General features: G+C 47.1%; 1 protein-coding gene across 1 annotated transcript in view; it reads right to left on the reverse strand.

Moving 5' to 3' along the window:
• BACE2 (beta-secretase 2) overlaps positions 1-20,920 on the reverse strand; it is a 94,639-nt gene that overhangs the window by 24,023 nt on the left and 49,696 nt on the right. Inside the window, exons 3-8 of the mRNA XM_022552884.3 lie at positions 19,442-19,658; positions 16,055-16,183; positions 14,488-14,622; positions 12,414-12,515; positions 7,235-7,384; positions 3,172-3,340 (exon numbers count right to left, since the gene is read on the reverse strand). Coding sequence (XP_022408592.1) covers positions 3,172-3,340; positions 7,235-7,384; positions 12,414-12,515; positions 14,488-14,622; positions 16,055-16,183; positions 19,442-19,658 — 902 coding nt within the window. The remainder of the gene's footprint in view (positions 1-3,171; positions 3,341-7,234; positions 7,385-12,413; positions 12,516-14,487; positions 14,623-16,054; positions 16,184-19,441; positions 19,659-20,920) is intronic.

Raw genomic sequence — 20,920 nt, forward strand, 5'->3', positions numbered from 1 at the left:
TCTGGGTATATTCTCACAATGGAATACTACACAGCAGTCAAAATGAATGACCTAGTGCTCATTTCAACATGGAAATGCTACCAAATGTAAAGTCGAGCAATCAGAGCAAGTTGACAAGGAATATGCACAGCACTAAGGCATTCATATAAATTAAAAAATGCCAAAACACCAAAACAAACGATCCTACGTTTTGGTATAGGTACTCATTTATAAGTATACAGTAGGCAGGTTCTAAGATGACCCTCAGTGACCCCTGCTGCCTGATATCTACTCAGTGTAGTCCCCTCCCAAGTAGTATAGAACCAGGGTTGCTCTGTGTGACCAGAAGAGTAGGCAGAAGTGATAGCATGGCACTTCTAAGATTAGGTCATAAAAGGGCTGTGGCTTCTGTTCTGGGGACTCTGTTGCGTGCTTTCTCTCTCTCCCTCTCTCTAGGATCACTTGCTCTTGGGTGATCAGTGCCCTACCTTGAAGACATTCAGGCAGGCCAGTGATGAGGTCCAGATGGTGAGGAAAGAGGACTCCTGCCAACAACCACGTGAGTGAACTTGGAAGTGGACCCTCCAGCCTTCAGGTGGCTGCAGCCTCACAAGAGTCCATGGGCCAGAACCACCAGCTACGCCCCCTCTCAATTCCTGCTCCTAGGCACCTGCACAAGGCCATGGAATGCTGCTAAATTGGGGGTAATTGTTATATAGCAATGGATAACTAATCCAAGGTAGTTATAAGCACAAAGTGAAATTATAAGTGTGCGGTAATTAGGAGAAGAATATACACAGATTTCAGGATAAAGAGTAATTCTGAGGAAGGCAGTGGCATGGGGCTATATTTATGTTTATTTCTATGAAAAATTTTTGAAGAAAACATAACAAAATGTTAGCATTTGTTAAATCTGAGTGTTCCCAAGTGTGTATATATGATTTCTTGCAATTGAAAACATTTTGTTATTTAAAACATGCTATAACTTAAAAATAAACACTTTTTAAAAAGGAAAAGAAAGGCAGGGTATCTCTTCCACTTACTATGGTGCTTTATTTAGACCATTGTCTAGCTCCTAACTGCTGCCCTGAGGGAAGTAATTATTTTAATGGCTAAACAATCTGCACTAAAGAGGAGACATATCAGAGTATATTCCCACTGCTGGTAAAATCTAATGTTTAAGTACAAAGGCCTTAAGTACATTTAAAAAAAAAATAGCCACAAAAAAGTAGTATAAGAGCACCTAACAAAGAATTCATGATGAAGTGCAAGAGACGGCCTGCTTAGAGACACTTAGTATTAAACTCTTTGCAACAGTCACTCACTCTGGAAACATACAGTGATTAACTCTCTGGGGTATTAAGTAAAGTGGATGATATAACAGCTGTTGCCATCATAGCCTCTACTTTAATGGTATTTAACAAGAGAACAGAAACTGTGGGGAAATTGCTGTAGTTCTTAGATCCTCTGGGTTAGAAGAAGGCAAAGAGTCACAGTTGGGAGATACAGTGGTGTTCCAGGTTGTACAGTCCCAGGTAATGCTACAGAGAAAGCTCTCTTTCAGTGATAATCTAACAGGTTGAAAGAGTTAATACACAGCTGAAAGGTAAACATTTACTCATGACTAAGATAAAAAGAAAATGTCAAGTCTCAAGGATTCCAAGCCTTTTCACTAATACAAAGAAATCTGCACTGATATTAAGAAGATATATAGCAAGATATCAAAGATGTACCTGGGGTTAGATGATTTTATTTATATAGAATATGAACTGGCCTAATACTTAATTTTTCCATTGAATATTTCTCTTTTTCTGTTCTCCAAATTGTTATTCTACTTCGTGGGAATAGACAGCGTGTTGAAACAAGAATATGAAGCATCACTTACCTGCTTTATTTACTGGGCCTCTATTTTAAGACCACAATTTAGGTAGTAAGAAATAAGAACTGAAACCTCACCTCCTGAATAAATCAGCTGTGATCATTTGGCATTTTGCCTGTGTACCCTCACCTCCTCTGTTTGCCTCCAAACCCCCTGGCTGGTTTTAGATCAGAGTGAAGGTCTGGTCCGAGTACAGGCTACCAGCATGGTCAGCCAGCATCCCTGCCTGTCATACAACTACATCTAATGTCTAAGACTTTTTTCTTCATCATGTCCGTATTTTCTTTCCTTCACTACATGGCAGTCTTGTATTTCACTACAACCCTTGATTTTCTTGTTTTATCTTTTTGTTGTCAGTTCTTTTTCTACTTCACATTTCTTGTTCTCCTCTTTAGCATGTTACCAGTACAACTTGGGGATTCCCTTCTGTTCCTGATCCCAAATCCAATGTACTGGGACATTTTCAGTCCTCTGAAACCCTATCCTGAGCGCGGCATCTCTCTCGGCCTCCGCCATGGTGCACGTGCTTTCTCCATCCCTCCAGCGACTCCATCTCCTGCTACTTCTATGATTTGCTTTCTCCTCGCTAGCTTGGGCTATCGGTCAGAAGTACCTGATTCTCCCTGTAAATCGTGTGCTGTGGGAACACTTCATTTCAAGCAAGCCGCTAACTCTGTGGCATTTCCAAGTGGAAGTCAACTTTACTGTGTATCAACTTTACTGTGCTCTCCTGGTTTCTCTGAAGATCCACCCATTCCTTAAGCTAGACCTCACCGAATAATGCTGCCGTGTCACCCTCATAGCAACTCTTCAGAAAAAATACTATGAGAAAAATACACTCACGATTTTAGAATTTCTAGAAATAGCAATGACAGGCATTTACCTCTGATTTCATAACGAGGATATCTTTGAGGAAGAAAATACACACAGCTTATCTATGCATTTTCTTTTTTATTCATTTTGCTTTTACTGTCCAAAAACTGTAATTTATCCCCAAGGCCCCACAGAGTATTTTTATTCCTGGTATGAGATGCCGTTTTAAGTTTAATATGAGAGATAATTGCAATGACTAACATTTATTGCACATTTGCCATGTGTCAAGCACTGGACTAAAAGTCTGACATGGGTTATTCTCACTTACTCCTCTCCGCAATCCCCCAGTACACTTTGAGGATAAGACTTTGATCTCTGAGATAGGCGTGAGTGAAAGAATTCAATGCCAACTGATTCATCATCAAGAACTGCTTCCAAGTCAGTTATCTGACATCAGGTGCCCTTGTGAGGGCCCCCTGTCCAATTCAAGCATCGCTTACCTGCACAGGGGCTGGCTGCGAAGCCCACTCTCTTCCGAGCTCTGTCAAAGACCACATAGAAGCCCTCCATCACGGTAGCACCAATCACCAGCGCGTTTGTGGACGGTGAAATGCCGAATCGGTAACATTCATAATTCAAGCCAGCCCCCATCATGGGCTGAATGTAAAGCTGTTGAAGAGGAAAGAGCAAACAAGAAAAAACACGAGTCAGGCAACGTCACCAAACTGTCGAGGCTGCCGTGTGCTCAGACTCTCCAAGGTGCCCTGGGAGCTACGGAGGATGGAGAGGATGCTACCAGCCCTGACATCCAGGAGCTGGGACCATGTGCCTGGTGATAAACACTACTGAAGTGATAGGAACATGCACACCACCTCTGACTGTGCACAGGTACACCCATCCAGGAGATGTCTATCTGTCCATCCATCCATCTGTCGTCTACGTGCTCAACACTTACTGAGCACTTAATAAGGCCTAGACGCTGTCCTCAGTACCAGCCGTACAAAGATGAACAACAGCACACGCTCCCCGCATGATCAAAACGTACATGATCGAACTGACACGTGAGGAAGATGAACATCAGTGCACTTGCCCCGTGCAGGGAGGGCCGGAGGGAAAGGGGTCTCAAGGCATGAAGGTGAGCAAGGACACGCCAGGACTGTTCCCAGAGTCATAACCTGCTGGACATCAAGCAGCTGCCATGTCCAGGTGGTGAGTCCAGCAGTTAGAACCCTGCACGGATTGATGTCTGTCTGTAAACCCTTCTTCGAGGCAAGGGATCATCCTATTCTTCACATAGTCTGGGCACCTAGGCATCTGGTACATGCGGGCACACAGTGGGGCCTCAGCAAATGGGTATTAAATGAATGAGCTTGAGCAGTGTGATGAAACAGACAACGTCTCCTGAGGGTCAACGTACATTACGAAAAGATGGCGATACACTTGGCTACCACCGAAACGCTTCCATTTAGGGCTCCGTAAGCAGGTCCTAGAACATACACACACACACTCCTACCTTTGAATGAACTAATTCCATACTAAACCCCCCAAAATCACCAAATAAAATGCCAATGATGACACTGATACAAACTGAGTTTGTATCTTTCCCTCTGTCCTTTCTGTGTGTGCGCCAGTTGACTTCCAATAAAAATTCCAGACTGTAAATTCTGTAACATGTTGGGAAAGCTCCAGTATTGCTGGGTCTCAGAATAAAATGCCTGCCTTCTAACTAAAATAGCACAAATAGACAAACCGGTGGTATTTAGACTGAAACTATTTACGTTTTTAGGATTATATGAAAAAAAAAATCAGAATTTGCCTGTGGGTTGGGCTTGGGGGCTGCTTTTTTAGACAGGCCGAATAGGATGCAGCCCATGTGTTTCTGGAAGATAGGCTGGGGATGGACACACTGTTTTTCGGCGTGACTCTTCCGCACTAGCAGTCAATTGCCCACATCTACTGCTGCTGGTGCCTGAGCGGTCCTGGGCAGGGGCCTCATTCTAAAACTTTGGTGACAAGGAGCCTTGATGATTGGCCTGAGTGTTAGGAAGGGCTTCAGTTGGGCAGAGCTGGGGTGTTAGGAGGGGACCCCCAGCGCTGTTCCCAGGCGTGTGCTTGTGAGGTTCTCATCGGGTCATGGTTCATAACTGCCATCCTTTCTCAACAAGGCAATGGAAAGCAAACGGGATTGGGACAGTGAATACATCAGGAAAACACGGGAAAGCAGATTTTTAAAAAGTGAAAATGTGGACAATGTCAAAATTAGGCAAAAGATATCTACAGTCTTGTAAGTGAGAATAAAACTGAATTCTTATCCAGAGTTATGCAAATTAAATGCAATACTCCCAAACATCCCTCATTATATCTTCACGCTCCCCAGTGCTCAGCCCTAAAAATGGCTGGCGGTCCCCAGCAGACCTTCAGCTCTGCCTGCCCTGGACATAATTATAGATTTTCCCCATGAATGCCTGCTTTCCTCCTACTTCTTATGAGTCCCTGACTGTCGACTCACCCACATGCCATTTATTCTCCAGCTCACATTCACCTTTGTCCTGAAGCTGGGTTTCAACTTTAGTTACAAATCGCCTTGATGAAATAATGTCCACATTTTGCTGTTGGGCTGACCAAAATTTAATCACAGAGAGCACGTTATTTTAAGGATGCTGAAAACATATCATCCGAACACCACTCTATGCGGTGCTGTTCATCCAAGGATACTGCGCTCTTCTGAAAACGTCTTTGGCAAGTATTATTATTTCTTTTTTATAGTTAAAGGGACTGACACAGAAAGGGCTACGTGATTTGTTCAAAGTTATAGTGTGAGTCAAGGGCAGTACTGAGAATATAACTCAAGCTTCCAGCTCTCAGCGTATGTGTCCTCTGTTGGGCCGTATTTCTCATAAAGCTTTCAATCCTTTCCCCTACAACTCTCCATTTGTGGAATGCGCTTTCCCCCCATATAAGGTTGAGAATGGGGAAAAGCCAAATTATCATTTACTTTTTTCTTCTGAAATTATTCCTCTCTCCCTATCCCCCAGTCCCACTCCTTTATCCCAAATTCAGCAAACTGCAACAAAGACACATTGATCTGTCCATTCAACAAACAGTTATTATTATGCACCACCCTCTACCACATGGCAATGCTAGGGAAGGAAGGATGATCTTTAAACCTCATGGTTCTCACCTTCAAGGAATTAAGAATTTAATGGGGGAAGAAATATAAGTGTGTGTGCGATTAGAGAAAAAAGAAGTCAAGTGAAAAAGCCAAGGGCATAAACTCTACCCTGAAGATATGATTCTGGGCCAGATGAGTGGAGACTAGAAAACATGCATTATGAGTTTGAAGGGCAAGCTTACCAATGGGTCATTCTGCTCAGCAGAGGTTCAACAAAGAGGGGTTGTTTGCACTGGATCTTAAAGGATGGGAAGAATGTGGATACACAGATGGAGTGGGGAGGAGGGGGCATTTCAGGCAGGGGGTTGGCGGAAGCAAAGGCGAGGAGACGGCAGCGGGCACCCAGTGCTGGAGGAGAGCCACCAAGAGTGCAGGGTCAAGGGCGCAGCAGGAAATAGGCTGGGGAGTCAGCACGGGTCCCGTGAGGTCATGGAAAGCCACACTGGCGAATGAGGCCTCCAGGACTGTAGTAGTGGGGTGGAGAGCTGTGGCTTAGCAAGATGAATCTGGCGATAGTTTTAGAAGGAGGAGAGGGTGGGGGTGTGTGGAGGGTCCTGAGGTGGTAGTGAGAGGGGATGTGAGTGAGGGCTCTGGGGATGGAGAGGGGGAGGAAGAGGTGAGACACATGACGGGGGAAGACGGAACTTGGTCTATGTAACAAGATGCTTAGGATAAAGGAGGAATCAACGATTTTCTGAATACGGAAAAACTGCTGTTTCCATCTCTGAGCATCCAGTGTTAGTCTCTATTCATAAATAAATCAGAAGTAAACATATATTGATGTTGTGGTAGATTCTGCAAAAACGGCCTCAATTCTTAACTTTCCTTGTAGCCACACCCTTGTGATGTGACCTTGCAGCTCTTCCCGTTGGGAGGTGGTGTCTACGTCCCCACCCCGGTTATCCGGGCTGCCCCTGGCCTGGTTTGGGAAGCATTGTGCAAGAGGTGGTGGCCAGTCCCAGGGCCTCGACTTCAGGAGCACCTGCAGGTCTCTTTTCTCTCTCACAGAATCCTGCTGCCACTGTCTAAGGCAGCTGCTGGGTGGTGAGAGACAATGGCCCCACCCCTCCACCAATCGGGCCACCAGATATGCAAGTGTGGCCGTCGGAGATCATCCTAAACCAAGGCCAACCTATCCCTGGCCAACCACCAGCTGACTAGAGACCATGTGAGCAAGCCAGCCGAGACCAGCAGACCTGCCCAGACTCACGAGCAGAAATACAAGCTCACTGATTAAAGCCGCTGGATTTTGTGGCTGTTTGTTACGCAGCACTATCATGGTAATTGTGACCTAATACAGGTGTAATATTGAAATGCACTCATTCTGCATGAAGTGCTTTACTTTTGCACGTTCCATGTTAAAAAAGAGAAAACACAGTCCAAGTTCATACCTGAGGCAGGACAGTTATGCGGAATGATCTGCTGGAGTTCTCATCTCTCAGGTAGATGGAGATTTTAGGGAAATAAGACCAAGGTGTTTCAGAATTTGTCCAGCATGCCAGCTGGGACCCCGTCCAGAAACCATCAGAGAATTCTGGAATCTAGACAAAACAAGATCACATGACAAACAATGACGAGTCTGGCAGAACAACAGGAAGCAGCTCTCAGCTCTCCTCATTACCTTGCCAGATGCCCGTGGCGATAAACACTGCTTAATTTGGATGTAAAGCAAGACATCAGTCCTCTGGAAGAGTGACGGTGATGACAAAATCACAATTATTAAAATTACCGAGGCATGTGGAAAACTTACTGGTATTGGGCACTGCTAGGAGCACTTCGCAGCACTAAGTACTTTAATCCTCAAACACCCACATCAGGGCAGTAATATCATCCCCTCCACTTTACAGATGAGGAAACCAATGCTCAGAGAAGTGAAATAACTCACCCAAGGTCACACTGTAGTAGGCAATACCCTTTAGAAGACAGACCAGATCTTAAATGTGGTGCTCAAGGCCCTTTTGGGCATCAAGTTCCCTATAAATTCCCTGAGCCCAGTAAGCTTCCTACTGATGCAGAGCCCTGCGGGGGCTCTCTGCTCTTCTGGAACATCTTTCTCCTCCCCCAGATCTCACCTCCAATGCCACCTTGTCCAGGAAGCCCTCCTTGACTGCCCCCCACAGTGCTGGTACTCCACCATATATCTCTCCTCCTTGACCTTTCTCCTTGTAGCAGTTTTAATTTTAAATTTATTGGTGTGATTGGTTAACTTCTGTTTCTTGCACTAGAATCTGATTCTTCTAACGACACAGGTGTGCTGTCTGCTCCCCCAACTCCTCCTCATAGCCTTAACACCTGGCCCACAGGAAAGACTCAGGGAATGTTTGTGGGTAAAAAAATGAATGGCCGACAATGCAGAATGTTTGTTCACCTGTGCCTCTCATCCGGGGACCAGAAGGGCAATGCCAACCATGCTTATCCACTAACTGCTGAATCTGCAAGTTAATTACAAATTACTTCTGTGCCTTCTCAGCAGGCCCACTGAAGTTTCCAGAGCAGGCCTGCCCTGTTTCTGCCAGCTCCCTGAGGGAAGGACTATGTTGGATGTGTCTCTTTTAACACACCCAGCACACTGCACTGCTCAGGTCAGAACTAGAAGAGCATGTGATGGGGCAGAGCTAGGAGGGCATGTGACAGGGCAGAGCTAGGAGGGCATGTGACAGGGCGGAGCTAGGAGGGCATGTGACAGGGTGGAGCTAGGAGGGCACGTGATGGGGAGGAGCTAGGAGGGCATGTGACAGGGGAGGACATGTGACGGGGAGGAGCTAGGAGGGCATGTGACGGGGAGGAGCCAGGAGGGCATGTGACGGGGAGGAGCTAGGAGGACATGTGACGGGGGAGGACCTAGGAGCACATGTGACGGGGGAGGAGCTAGGAGGGCATGTGACGGGGAGGAGCTAGGAGGGCATGTGACAGAGAGGAGCTAGGAGGGCGTGTGACGGGGGTGAAGCTAGGAGGGCGTGTGACGCAGAGGAGCTAGGAGGGCGTGTGATGGGGAGGAGCTAGGAGGGCATGTGACGGGGAGGAGCTAGGAGGGCATGTGACGGGGAGGAGCTAGGAGGGCATGTGGCGGGGTGGAGCTAGGAGGGCATGTGACGGGGAGGAGCTAGGAGGGCATGTGACAGGGGCGGAGCTAGGAGGGCATGTGACGGGTATGTGGGGTGGAGCTGGAAGAGTGTTGACTGGGAGGAAGGGGTATCTGTCAAGGTCCCCGAGGAAGAAGCACATGAGCTGAGTTGAGGGGCAGGTGGGCGTCAGGGAGATGTGGTGGGGAGAGCAGGCAGGGCATGGAACCTGTCCCACTAGACAACGTGATGGCCATGGAGGCTGGCGCTGAGGACAGGAAGGGGCAGGAGATGAGGCTGGGAAGGACCTAGGGGCACCATCGTGCATTTATCAGAGATCATTTATCAGGGATCTGAGCGCTGTGGCACATGGGGTGGGATTAAGGCATCCAAGCAGGATTTGTGTAGGTCACTGGTTCTTTGAGTCTAACCTCCAAGGAATCAGCCTGGGCTAGACAGATGCGTTTGAAAGTCAGTGACCGATGGGTGGGAAGTGATGGTGTGGCCATGGATGGGATCGCTTAGGAGAGGGTACAGGGAGAAGAAAGGGGCGTAGGACCCACCCTGAGAAAGGGAGCAGCAAAGGAGACCCCCATGAAGAGGAACACAGGCATTAGAAGAGGTCCTGGGAGGAGGGTGTTACGGAAGCTGAGAGAACAGGTAAGGAAGGTGAGCAGGGGTGCTGCAGAGGTCAAGGAAGATAGAAAGTGAGCAAACTGGGTGTCCGTGGACGAATACGGAGTGAGAGCTGCCTGCTCAGGGCCTCGCGGCCATGTGCCGCCGCCCTCGGGGCAGAGAACCGGGAGGAAGCTCCTGCGGTCTCTTCACCCATCACAGGTTCTCCACTGAAACTGTCAGTGCCGATTTGCAAAGTCTCTAATGCTGGCCTTCATAGGTTTGTACATTTTATAAGAATGAAGCCAGTTTGAAATATGTATCACAGGGAAGGACCCCTCGCTGGATGAGCTGAGAAGGGGTGGGGCAGTCACTTTGCTGGATTCCAGGAAAAGTGAAGCGTGGCTAGGGTTGCACGAGAGGGCACAGAGCTCCAATTTCCAGCTGAACAATGAGGCTCAGAGGGGCCAAGTAACTTGCCTAAGAGGCACAGCTCAGGACTGGATGGGGGACCGTCTGCCTCCAAAGAGGTGCCTGCAAGTCTGGAAAGCCTCCCTGGGGGACAAGCCTTGTGTCCCGGGGGAGAGTTTGGACATTCAGATCATAGAGTTGAAAGTCAGAAGTCAATTTACAGCAGGTGTCTTCCTCCTTCTGGGTCTTACAGAGGGAGAAGCACCGTGCCTGAGCTGACAAGGGGGCCACAGCTGGGCAGGAAGGAAGCCCAGGTCCCCGCCAAACACAGCACTCCCCACCAGGCTCATTTAAAACTACAGACCTACATAGAGCACAGGGAACTATATTCAATATCGTGCAATAACCTATAACGGAAAAGAATCTGAAAAAGAATACCTATGTATGTATAACTGGATCACTTTGCTATACATCTGAAAGTAACACAACATTGCAAATTAACTATACTTCAATAATTAAAAAGAACTACGGACCTACAAATCATTCATTTCTAAAATGCCATCTGAAGAATCTAGGCCCAGAGACAGAGCCCGGCATCTGTATGGTGTTTAACTCTTCAAAGCCGGTCCTCTCCTTAACTAAGAAAGAAAACCTAAGCCAAGAGAGCCGGCTGAGATGAACCTGGCAGAGAGAGAGAACGCGCACGTCTCTGGTCCACGCACCATGAGACAGAGACAGCTCCCACCCTCGCTGAGCTTTCCCTGCTCCAGACAAACATCCTCCCCAGGCCTCTCCCTCCTGATGGAGCCACTGAAATCAGAGGATAATTTTAGACGAGGCAGACAAATTTTGTACTCTCATTCCTTCTCGTGCTTTAATTACAGTCAGGCGCTGCTGGACACGCGCTGTGCTGACCTCAGGGGTGCTAGCGCCCCTCTGCCACAGTCCTGCTGGTCCCCGCCGAAGTCACGGGCTCTGCAGAGACCCAGGCTGGCCACGGGCTTGTTGGAGTCACACACTGATGCAGAACGTCCTTGGGACGGCTGTCAAACGCCCCTAGCTCAGAACAGCAAATCTGAAGGTGCTCGTGTTACTTTCACTGAGGCCAGTTTTACTCTGAAGGAGGCAGCATATCGCTCTGCATTTCCAGCACAGTCTGGTTTTCAGCCAGTTTTCTAAATTTAAGGCACTAAGAATGTGACCGGCCAGTTTTTTCTGATTCAGCAGATATTAGACACGCAGTGGATGAAAAAGGCAGTCCGCTGCTCCCTTGACCTTTCAGCTCACAAAGGACCTCGGTGTTGTTTCTTCCTGCTTTTTCCCCTCTGCATTCTTCTGACGTGCCTGCTGCTCTTCCGACAGCACATTCAGACTTTTCAAGTCTGGGTCCAGGACAAGCAAAAACCCTGCTCTTCCTTCCCCTGTCCTGCTGTCACCTGTAATAGAGCAACTGCTGTGCATCTCCTATCAATCATTCTTTGGATTTGGCCAGCCCGGTGGAGTTGTGGGACTGTCAGCCCCAACTGGGGTCAGTGCCAATAGAAAGACTTTGTGCAGGAAACGCTCATTTTTGGTCACTTTGCCAGGGTGGCCCTGCGTGAACAGATGCTAATGAAGACACCCACGAAGTCGAGAGAAACGTTTATCTTGTGTCGAGACAAACAGTAGTAGCACTGTGGTTTGGACATGAAATAGAAGCTCTTCTTGCCCGAGCACATGGTGCCAGGCTTTTACGCCCGACCCTCCTCACAGCCCCACGACAAGAACACGGAGACTCTCAAGGGGCACAAGAGCCCTCTCCAGGCACTCAGCTAATAAGTGGCAGAAGCTAGAGATGAAATTCAATTCCATCTGCCCTTTAAGGCTGCGGTCCTCCCACTTAATGCCCTGTGGTCTATCCTGTTGCCTTGAACTAACTGGAAAGTTGGGGTCACACTGGGAATACTGTTAACCAGGCCCTCAAAAGGCATGTTGTCCTTGACCATGATTTTAATTGTATTTCAAAGCACGGCCATAAAAGAATTATTACATTGGTGGATTACCCTTTGTCTTCTGTGAATCTCATTCTCTTACAGAAGTAGGAATTACAATCCCAGCATAGCTTGGATGAAGGCCAAAAAAGGAGTACAATTTTTGGTTTGTTTTAAAGGCTACAAACATATTCCTGGTTTACTACTTACTTTACTATAGTGTATTGCCAAGTGGTTCTTTTCCCCCTTAGATTAAAAAAGTACTACGCTAACTACAATGTTATTTGAGATCCTAAGAAGCACCACACCTTCAGATCCAAGTCCTCTGAGGTTAAAGTGAAGGAATTATTTGCTGGTTAATATCAAAGAATAAGACTGTGAACTTAATAAGTAATCATTAAAACAAAACCACCTCAAAACCCTCAGACGGAGACTGTTAGGCTACGCGGCGGTATTCCCCAGCATGCGGTCATGACCTGGTGTGACCTCTGAGATTCATCCTGAGGACTCACCAGAGACGTGCGGGCCACTGCCTCGACCACGGCGTCAAACACCTTCTGGGGCAAGCGTAGCAGTGTGGTGCCACTGTCCACGATGGCCTTGTCCGCGTTATACTAGAACGGGGAGAGGGGGTGGGGAGAAGGCACATGAGCGACAGGGCACCCGCATCAGTGCACGGCTGCAGCCCGCCGTCACCGTGGACCTGTGATACACACATTCGGCAGTCACGGTACCTCCTTGGTGGCTGCAATTCATTTCATCTTCTCAGAACTTGGGAACCGAGAACTTCCTTGCCCAATGTTCTCATTATAGATAAAGAAACCGAGGCCAGGAAAGGGCAGTGACATTGACCGAAATCAACAGCCTAAGGCAGGGCTTTTCTCTTACTCAGCAGTGGCCAGATTCCGTCAGGGATCCCCCAAAGAGGGAAGACCCATTTGTCTTTAGAGGTTGAAATGATACATTAAATGTCATTTATACAGATCATGAAAACTCAACTCTCTATTACCCTGCTAGTGGAGAAGGAGGGGGAAGGACAGTTTTTCAGTAGACACCCCATATTTGCATTTAGAATGGAACCAAAGCCACCTTCAGCAAGAGAATCTCACACACACAGAGGCATTCCCAGCCCTGACCCCGCCTCTGTCATTCTTTATGTGGCCGAGTGGGAAGAATGCAGGTCAGTGGGCCAAGACCAGAGTAGTCACCCAACCTCTAGGGACATAACTGTATGAGCAAGGCTGCCCAGGAATGGAATGAGTCGTGGGCAATTTAATCCTCCTGCTTCTACGGCAAATCCATGAGTCGTATGACCAAATACACCAAGCAGGTCAAAAGGAAATAAGGATTTGTTTAGGTAGCAGGTGGGAGGAGTGAAGAATTTTGAGAAATTGAAATACAGCAACTGACTCATATTTTTTCAAATGTAAAACGAATTTCAGTTTAGAAACAAAGTTAATTGAAATATAATCTAGTTTGTTCGCGCTTGTATGTGTAAGAAAAGCTCGCACACTGAAATGCTGGGCGGTGGGACGTTCTGGGTTTTGTTGTTGGCTCTATGTGGCAAGCTTGGCTGATTGTGGGGGGCAGAAAAGAACCAGGAATATGAGAAGCAAACCTCCAAATAAATGCTTACACTCTCCAACACACACTCGCACACAAACGCGCACACACACGCGCGCGGAGTCTGTGCTTTATTTTAGGCCCTCCCACCTGGTTCTATCATTGGACTCTTCAATGGCAAGTAAATGCCTCTTGACAGCAAACAGGTTTGTGGACTTAGGACTGAAACACCACCCCAACGGAAGGGACCGCCCCTTTATCAAGCTTTGACTTGTTTTTTCAGAGGCATCTGTGTATATGAGAACTTATGGTACAATGTGATGGTTAAACTGAAGGGCAGTGATGACAGGTAAGAGTACAAGGAATGCTGCTGAAATGCTGGTGGTTTTTGTAAACCATCCTGAAAATATTGTAGAGGACCAGGTCTCCCTCAGAGCCTCATAATCACGTCATTATGTGCCACAAACAAGCCAAACTGCAGCGAGAGGGTGTGAACGAGGTTAACGAGAGATGTGGTTTCCCAGCTCTGCACATGTGCCTCCTTTGAGCACCATCAAAAGCCATGCACATCTTTAGAGCACATGTTTCTTCAAGTGAGAACTGTATACTGGGGGGGAAGGGGGGTTAGCTGTGAATGGAGGATAAAGCTGATTTACTTTTGGTTTCATTTTGCTTATCTTTTAGTCCCACTTTACACTGATAAAACCCTGCTTACTTCTCGTTGTCCTGAACCGAGATCAGGGACCATCAGGCCAAGATGATATGGTTCTGGACAGTTCTCTTCACTCACCATTTCAGGCTAATTCCTCTCTATTAAGAGAAGCAGTTGAAAGGAAGCAATGTTTTTTGCGGGGGGGATCATTGGTATAAAATCATCTACAAAAAGGCCCTGTAACTTTTAACGTCATGAACTTTTGATTTATCTTGCGATGTAATGTACCCTCCAAGTTCACATTCAGGTCCCAGCTGTAATATTTAAGTGACCCAGGCACACACAGACAGGTAGACACAGAGCGGAAATACCTCTCTGCAGTCCAGGTTAAGGCTCTGACCTCCGATTTCCAATTTCAGAATTTCTATCTGGTAATACCACTCCTCCTTAATAGGGGTATACCAGATGTCTCCTTTGTACAAGGTTGGTTCAATTCCACCCAGGACCTGGGATGGAAGATATTTACAGGTATAAGAGAAAAAAATATACAGGCATGTAACAAGTTACACAGAGAAGCATGTTGTTAGAAGGCAAAACTTCACTAGAATTAGTACTTTCAAGTTATTGGGATGTTATAAATAAATACATACACCTGAAAATTAAACAGGGAACATTCTGGGGCCATGTATCCAAAGATCAAAGACTTTTGTACCCTAGTCTAATCAGGATGCTTTGATGGTTTCCCTTATCTAAAGTTAGTACATACAGTTCCAGCTCCATGATACTGAGATCCCCACCCCTCCGGCCCCCGACCCCGGCCACTGGCAAAGAAATGCAATAAAATTGTAAACCATACAGACTGACAAAAATTTAGTTCCTCAGAAGACAGAGGATGACTTCCTGCCCCTCACATTTGCATGGAAAGCAGAACAAAAGAGCTTCCCTAACCAAAACGTCATTTTGCACATCTGTATAGCATCATCCCACAGATCTAGGCTACCCGCTCCCCTGAAAAGGTGATAAAAAAGGTGCTGAGAGCAGGTGTATTGTTAGCAATCAAAGTAGATGAGCCTGCTTCTCATAGATGGAAAGCAAAGGGGTCAACATCACCCACCCTGAGGGGGCCCCTTCATGTACATTCTCCCCATCACCTCCTACTTTAGACGTCTGGGTGCAGGGCCCATCAAAGGGACACTTGGGTTATGGCATGTTCACAGTGTTGATTCTGCTTCACTTATGTGTGTGCTGTGTATGTGCATGTGTGTGTATGTGTGTGTATATAAGTGTGTGTACGTAAGTATGTATGTGTATGTTTGTATAGCTGTGTATGTGTGTGCATGTGTGTATATGTATGTGTATATGTGTGGGTCTGTGTGTGTGTGTGCGTGTGTGCGTGTGTTCAGAGCGAGAGAAAGGATGTACAGTTTTCCCCATCTCCCCACCAAATTTATGAAATCAGTCCTCTCCCTTTGATTCCCCTCCCCAGAGTAAGGCCCACCTGCCACCCCACCCCACTGGTCCTCATGTGCCCCTGCCACACCCAACCAAAACAGTTACCTTTCAAAGGAACATTTTTTTTAAAAAAGCTTTAAAGGAATCTGACTAACTCAACAGTGCAAGACAACTATACCCCAATTGGAAAAGAAAAAAAAAAAAAAGGTATGGGAATAAAAAAAAAAAAGGTATGGGAATAAAAAAAAATAAAGGAATTTGGGGAAGCAAATGAGAATCATCTTATGAGGTGGCAGGATGATTAGGGAAGATAAAAATAATAGCTAGTTCTATCCATTTTTAAGGGCTCTCAAACAAGGATTATTAATATTTGACAGTACCTATGTATGCCTACACGTCTAATATTTCTATCAGGGTCTTAATAAAGCAGAAAGAGCAGCCCCATTGATCTCTGATGTTCCCCCTTTAAAATGAAAAGATACCCACAAGACTACCTCCGTTGGTACCAGATCCAGCGACTGGCAATCCAGCCCCACACATCTGCATGGAGAAAACATTGGGGATCTTTGCTTGTGCCACGAGGGAATCAAAGAACGTCTCCAGAGAACTTGATGGCTGCAGAAGGGTTGGGAAAGAGCACAGCTGCTTCAGGACTCGCAGCGTAGACAAGGAGTGACCCCATGCAGGCAGCAGGCATGGTATACAACATGGCATTTCTTTATATTTAATATTTTCGAGGCTAAGGAATAAACGAGCTTATGATTAAGTACACTGATTCAGAAACCTCCAACAGAACTCCCTAAGACTTGGTATTTTTCCTTTTGGGATGGCGGCTCTGTTGGAAAAATAAGATAGTATTTCCGGAAGCTGTTAAGAGGCTGCCCCATTTACCATCCTGACTGCCTTGTGAGGCAGGCGTGAGAAGATGTGGAAGTGGGTTACCCAGGTAGGTGGTGGATTCTAATCTTAGACAGTTCAGAGTAAGGAGAGAACAGTGTCTCCAGGAGCTGCCTTTACAGCTTCAGAAAAAGTTTTTATTCACCCGTTTCAGCTGTAGTCGTCCATCATGCAAATGACAGGTGCCTGCATCATGAGGACAGGTCACATCCCAGATCCCGGACCCTGGGAGGCGGCTTAGCTCTGCCGGCTGTCTACTGAACTCTGGCAACCGGGAAAGGAACGATGCTATTCTCCTGCAGTTTAAAAGCTCATTATTCCCCATTGCCATATGTCAATAACGTCCTCTGTGCTTCTGTTACATGTAACCACACCTTCAGAGACCAGCTGTATTTCTCCAGGACTGAAAAGGAGGGATGGTCTGTGAGCAGGTCTTAGCTGGGGGTGGGTCACAGGTGCTTGTGGTCAGGAAGGAAGGTCATAGACCTATGTTTCGATTTTGGCTTTGACAACTGGGAGAGAGATTAGAGTTGGTTACTACGAATGGTTAGTTCTTGATGAAAACAACTGTAGCAGCATAGATGCTCTTGACATCTTCTGAGCATCTACGGTTAATATAAGGAAGGATTATTTATAATCTGTAAGAACTGAAACTCTAATTCTAGAGGGAGTGAGAGGAGTGTTACCAGACAGACAGAAACCTTCCCATTTCTTTAGTTCATTTGTATTTGGCCTCCTATCTGCTTCTTTCCCAGCCGCTGTGGACTCTCTTGCAGAATTCAGTACAATCTCTACATGTAACCTTGTCTAAATACTTTGTGTTTGGGTCAAGGAATGAGACAAAGCCCCCTTTTGAAATGGGCTGGGTCTGGTGATGACCCAGTCAGCGTCCACCTTCTTGAGAGGCAATGAGATAAAACACTGCCCGGAATTGAATCCTGGCTCCACCGCCCACCTGCTAACCGTGTGACTTGTCCCTTTGTTTCCTTATCTGTAAAATGGGGATCATAGTCGCATCCCAGAGCTCTTCTGGGGCTTAAATGGGTCAGTTCACACAGAGTGCTTGGAATCGTGCCTGGTACACGGGATAGGATCTATTATTATTCTGTCAGGTCATTCTTCAGTAGGACTCGGGATCCTTTAAGGTTTAAAAGCACACAGCTGCCCAGGACCAGCCCAAGAGAACCTGATTCAGCAGGGATGCTGCTGGATGCAGGCAACTGTAGTGTGAGAGACCCCACAGGTGGTTCTGACCACATCCTTGATGAGAAGCACCTGGCATCGGCCGGGGGCCACCACACACTGTGACCCCACTGGGTGCTCGGGGAACCTATTTCAGAAACACCTTTGGGCCGCCAACCCAGACCGCCCTGCCAGTCCTGTTTCTGGCCATGCTCCACTTCCTACAAATCCTGTTACTGTCTCCCCAAACCTAGGGAAGTGAAGACAATTGTTGGCAATCTTGGAATTTCATAGATGAAAAGATAAAAAGTCATGTGGGGAGTCTGGACACCCAAAAGAACCCCAAAGCAGTCTATTCTCAAGGAAGTTTGACATATTATTAATTCCAGATAATTTAGTTTTATGCTACCATCCTCTAAATAACCAGCATCAAATCGATCATACATCTTTTATTTTCAGAGTCACAAGAAGATGAAACATTTTGCCTGAGGTCACATCGTCTGTGAAAAGTATTTAGGAATGTAAGTTGCTACAAGTTTGGGAACTCATATTAAGCATTTCCTACAGTGCTGAGCAAAAAAAAAAACGGCTCCAGAAGTCATCGGGGCTCCGTAGAGGGGGCTCTGTGCTCTGACAGCCCTAGGCAAGGGGTAAACCTCTCTGACCCTCAGTCCACACATCTCTAAAATGGGGATAACAGGGGCCTACAAAGTCTGCCTCGTGGGGAGGTCTCAGACACCTTGCAATGGTCTCAGCCTAGGGCTTCACGGGCTATTTTTTGTCCTTGAGAAGCCACAGTGTTGGGAAATGGCCCCTGCCTGCTGGCCCATCTCCACCCCCTCACATCGCTGCCCTGCATCGCTTGCTCGTAAACTTGTGCTGGAATAAATGTCCTTATGGAGAGAAAACAGGCCTTTCTGCACCCATGATTCTTTGTTCCACACTTAGCTCTGGCTCGAAGCCTAACTCTGAACAAGGAGAGGCCGCGCCGGGGTGCCCGTTTACAGGCCAGGAGGGGCAACCTCTCCTCAAGTGTATGCTAACCTGCCCTGGTCTCCCGGAGCCCCGGGGACGCACAGGTGTCAGATCCGCCTGCCCCTGGCATCCCTTCCTGGTGGACATTTCCCAGCCCACCTCACCCATCCTGCTCATGAACACACTTCCTCTGGGTGGGATCAAGGACAGATAACTGGAGAACATTCAATCCTGGCTTTCCCTGTTTTGTGAAGGTTCTGACGCTGAAGAGAGCAAGGGTCCCACCATCTCTCCTCACTGCATCGCTAATTCCAGTGGCTGGCGATCCCCAGGGCGCGCTTGCAGGCTGTCTGTGCTCCCACTACAGAGTGAGGGGAAGGCAGCACGATGCTCTCTCTGCCTGGTGGGACACCTCTTCCTGCCGAGGTTCCAGTGTCACGTCTTTATGTGAATGTATGAATTTAATAAATGTGCTTACTCTTAATCCTGCCCAAATAAAAACCCCTAAACAAACACCATAATCAAACTGATTCAACTTCTGTTAACACCTGTCAACTATACAAGTAAAATAAACGAAAGGCAAATGAAAAAAGTGATGCTATGAGTGTACCTTGTAGGAAGGTTCAAAGAATGTCACCATTCATCTTAGATTTTAAAAATGCTTAGAGATAACCTTAGTTGTGCGAACACTGATCTTTCAACCATGTGATTCTCACTGACTGTCTTGGACAGCTGGACCCAACTGTTGGCCCCTCCAATGTCTGGCTTCAGAATCTTGTCCCATCACTTGATTTCCTTAGATCCACCCATGATTCTTACCTTGGCCAGGGTAGCATAAGCCAGTCCAAGTATCCCATTCCATTTAATCCCAGGCAAAAAGAAATTCTCTGACTCAAAGATGGTGGCAATGTTGACCAGAAAAGAACTGTTGAAGCCTTTTGGGATGGTGACAACGTCCTCCCCAACGAAGCCAGTCCAACTCCCTTGCGTGTACTTCACGGTGACATCAAAGCCCCTGGGGCGGTAGGTGCTGGACCTGGAAAAAGAGAAGAGGCAGCGTGTCCTGTATCCCATCCACCTGTCCCTGTTCTGACCACATGGCGATCATGGCTGCAAAGACAGCGGCCCTACGCCCAGAAGGTCTGCGTAAGCAATTCTTCATAATTAAGACTCCTCACGCTGACAAGATGACGTTTCCCATAAAAAATAATCGCTAACATTTGGGTAATGGCGTCTTCTGCACCACGCGTAAGGGAGCGCTGGGGTCAACGTGTAGCCCCGAATTTAACTCTTCCCTCCGCCCAAGTCCTGCCCCGTAAGCCAGGTGTTGTACTTAAGTGCATTGGCCTGGGACGCCACAACTGGATGTAGGCTGCCTGGCCCTCTGGCTCTGCGGGAACCCTGCACTGCTACTCTGTGACAAAGGGAGGGGCTGGCAGCCCAGAAAGAGGGACCACCAGCTTGTGGCCTGGGGTTCAGATTCACACAAACAGCCAACGTGATGAATAAAGATCAAGCCACACACCCCCAGTACCAGGGCTGTCCCTCCTCAGGGCCCGCACGACCTCCTGGTGTCACAAGTTCCTTCTCAAGGTCGTCCCTGTGCCCCAAGCTGATTATACTCATATCAACACATGAAGGAGGATGCTGATGACAAGTCACTGTGACACAAGTCACTGTGACAACCCCACAACCCCTAAGGGTAAGAGTTACTGAAATAGAATAACACGAACAAGGCCAGACAATGGGTGGGGTAGATGGAAATCCTGCTCTCGGGATTTCAGAGACAGGCAGTAAACAAATGAACCCCTAGAATTCCAGGCGATGATAGAGTGATGAGTCACCCAGAGAAGAGAGCAGGGTGAGGGGAGGGTGGTCACTGAGGCCTCTCTGAAAGAGGACATTTGGGTAAGACCTGCCTGAAGACAACAAGCCACAGGGCTCTCTGGGGAGGGGCATCCTGGAGAGAGAACAGTAGGTGTCAAGGTCCTGGGGTGTCCAATCCTGTGAGGTCATTCTTATACCTAATTGAGCTTGAAAACTCTGTTGACTATAGGCAGGAACCCAAGGGGCATCTCTGAGCAAATATCTGGGCATTCAAACCAGGCTTCCCCTAGGAAAATGATCAGATTCCTAAGAGCAGTGTCAGATCACCAAACATATCCTTGTAAAGGGTTCCTGTTTGTCTGCAGTTTTCATTTCATTTTGTTTTAATACTAAATCTCTGAACATTAATACATGTTACTAAGTGTTTGCTATAGGATTATATGAATTTGCTGTATGGATTATATGGTCTTT

This window comes from Delphinapterus leucas, chromosome 4 (assembly GCF_059928025.1).
Source record: "Delphinapterus leucas isolate spDelLeu-1000000601 "Yukka" chromosome 4, BTC_Dleu_Yukka2, whole genome shotgun sequence".
Taxonomy (NCBI): Eukaryota; Metazoa; Chordata; class Mammalia; order Artiodactyla; family Monodontidae; genus Delphinapterus; species Delphinapterus leucas.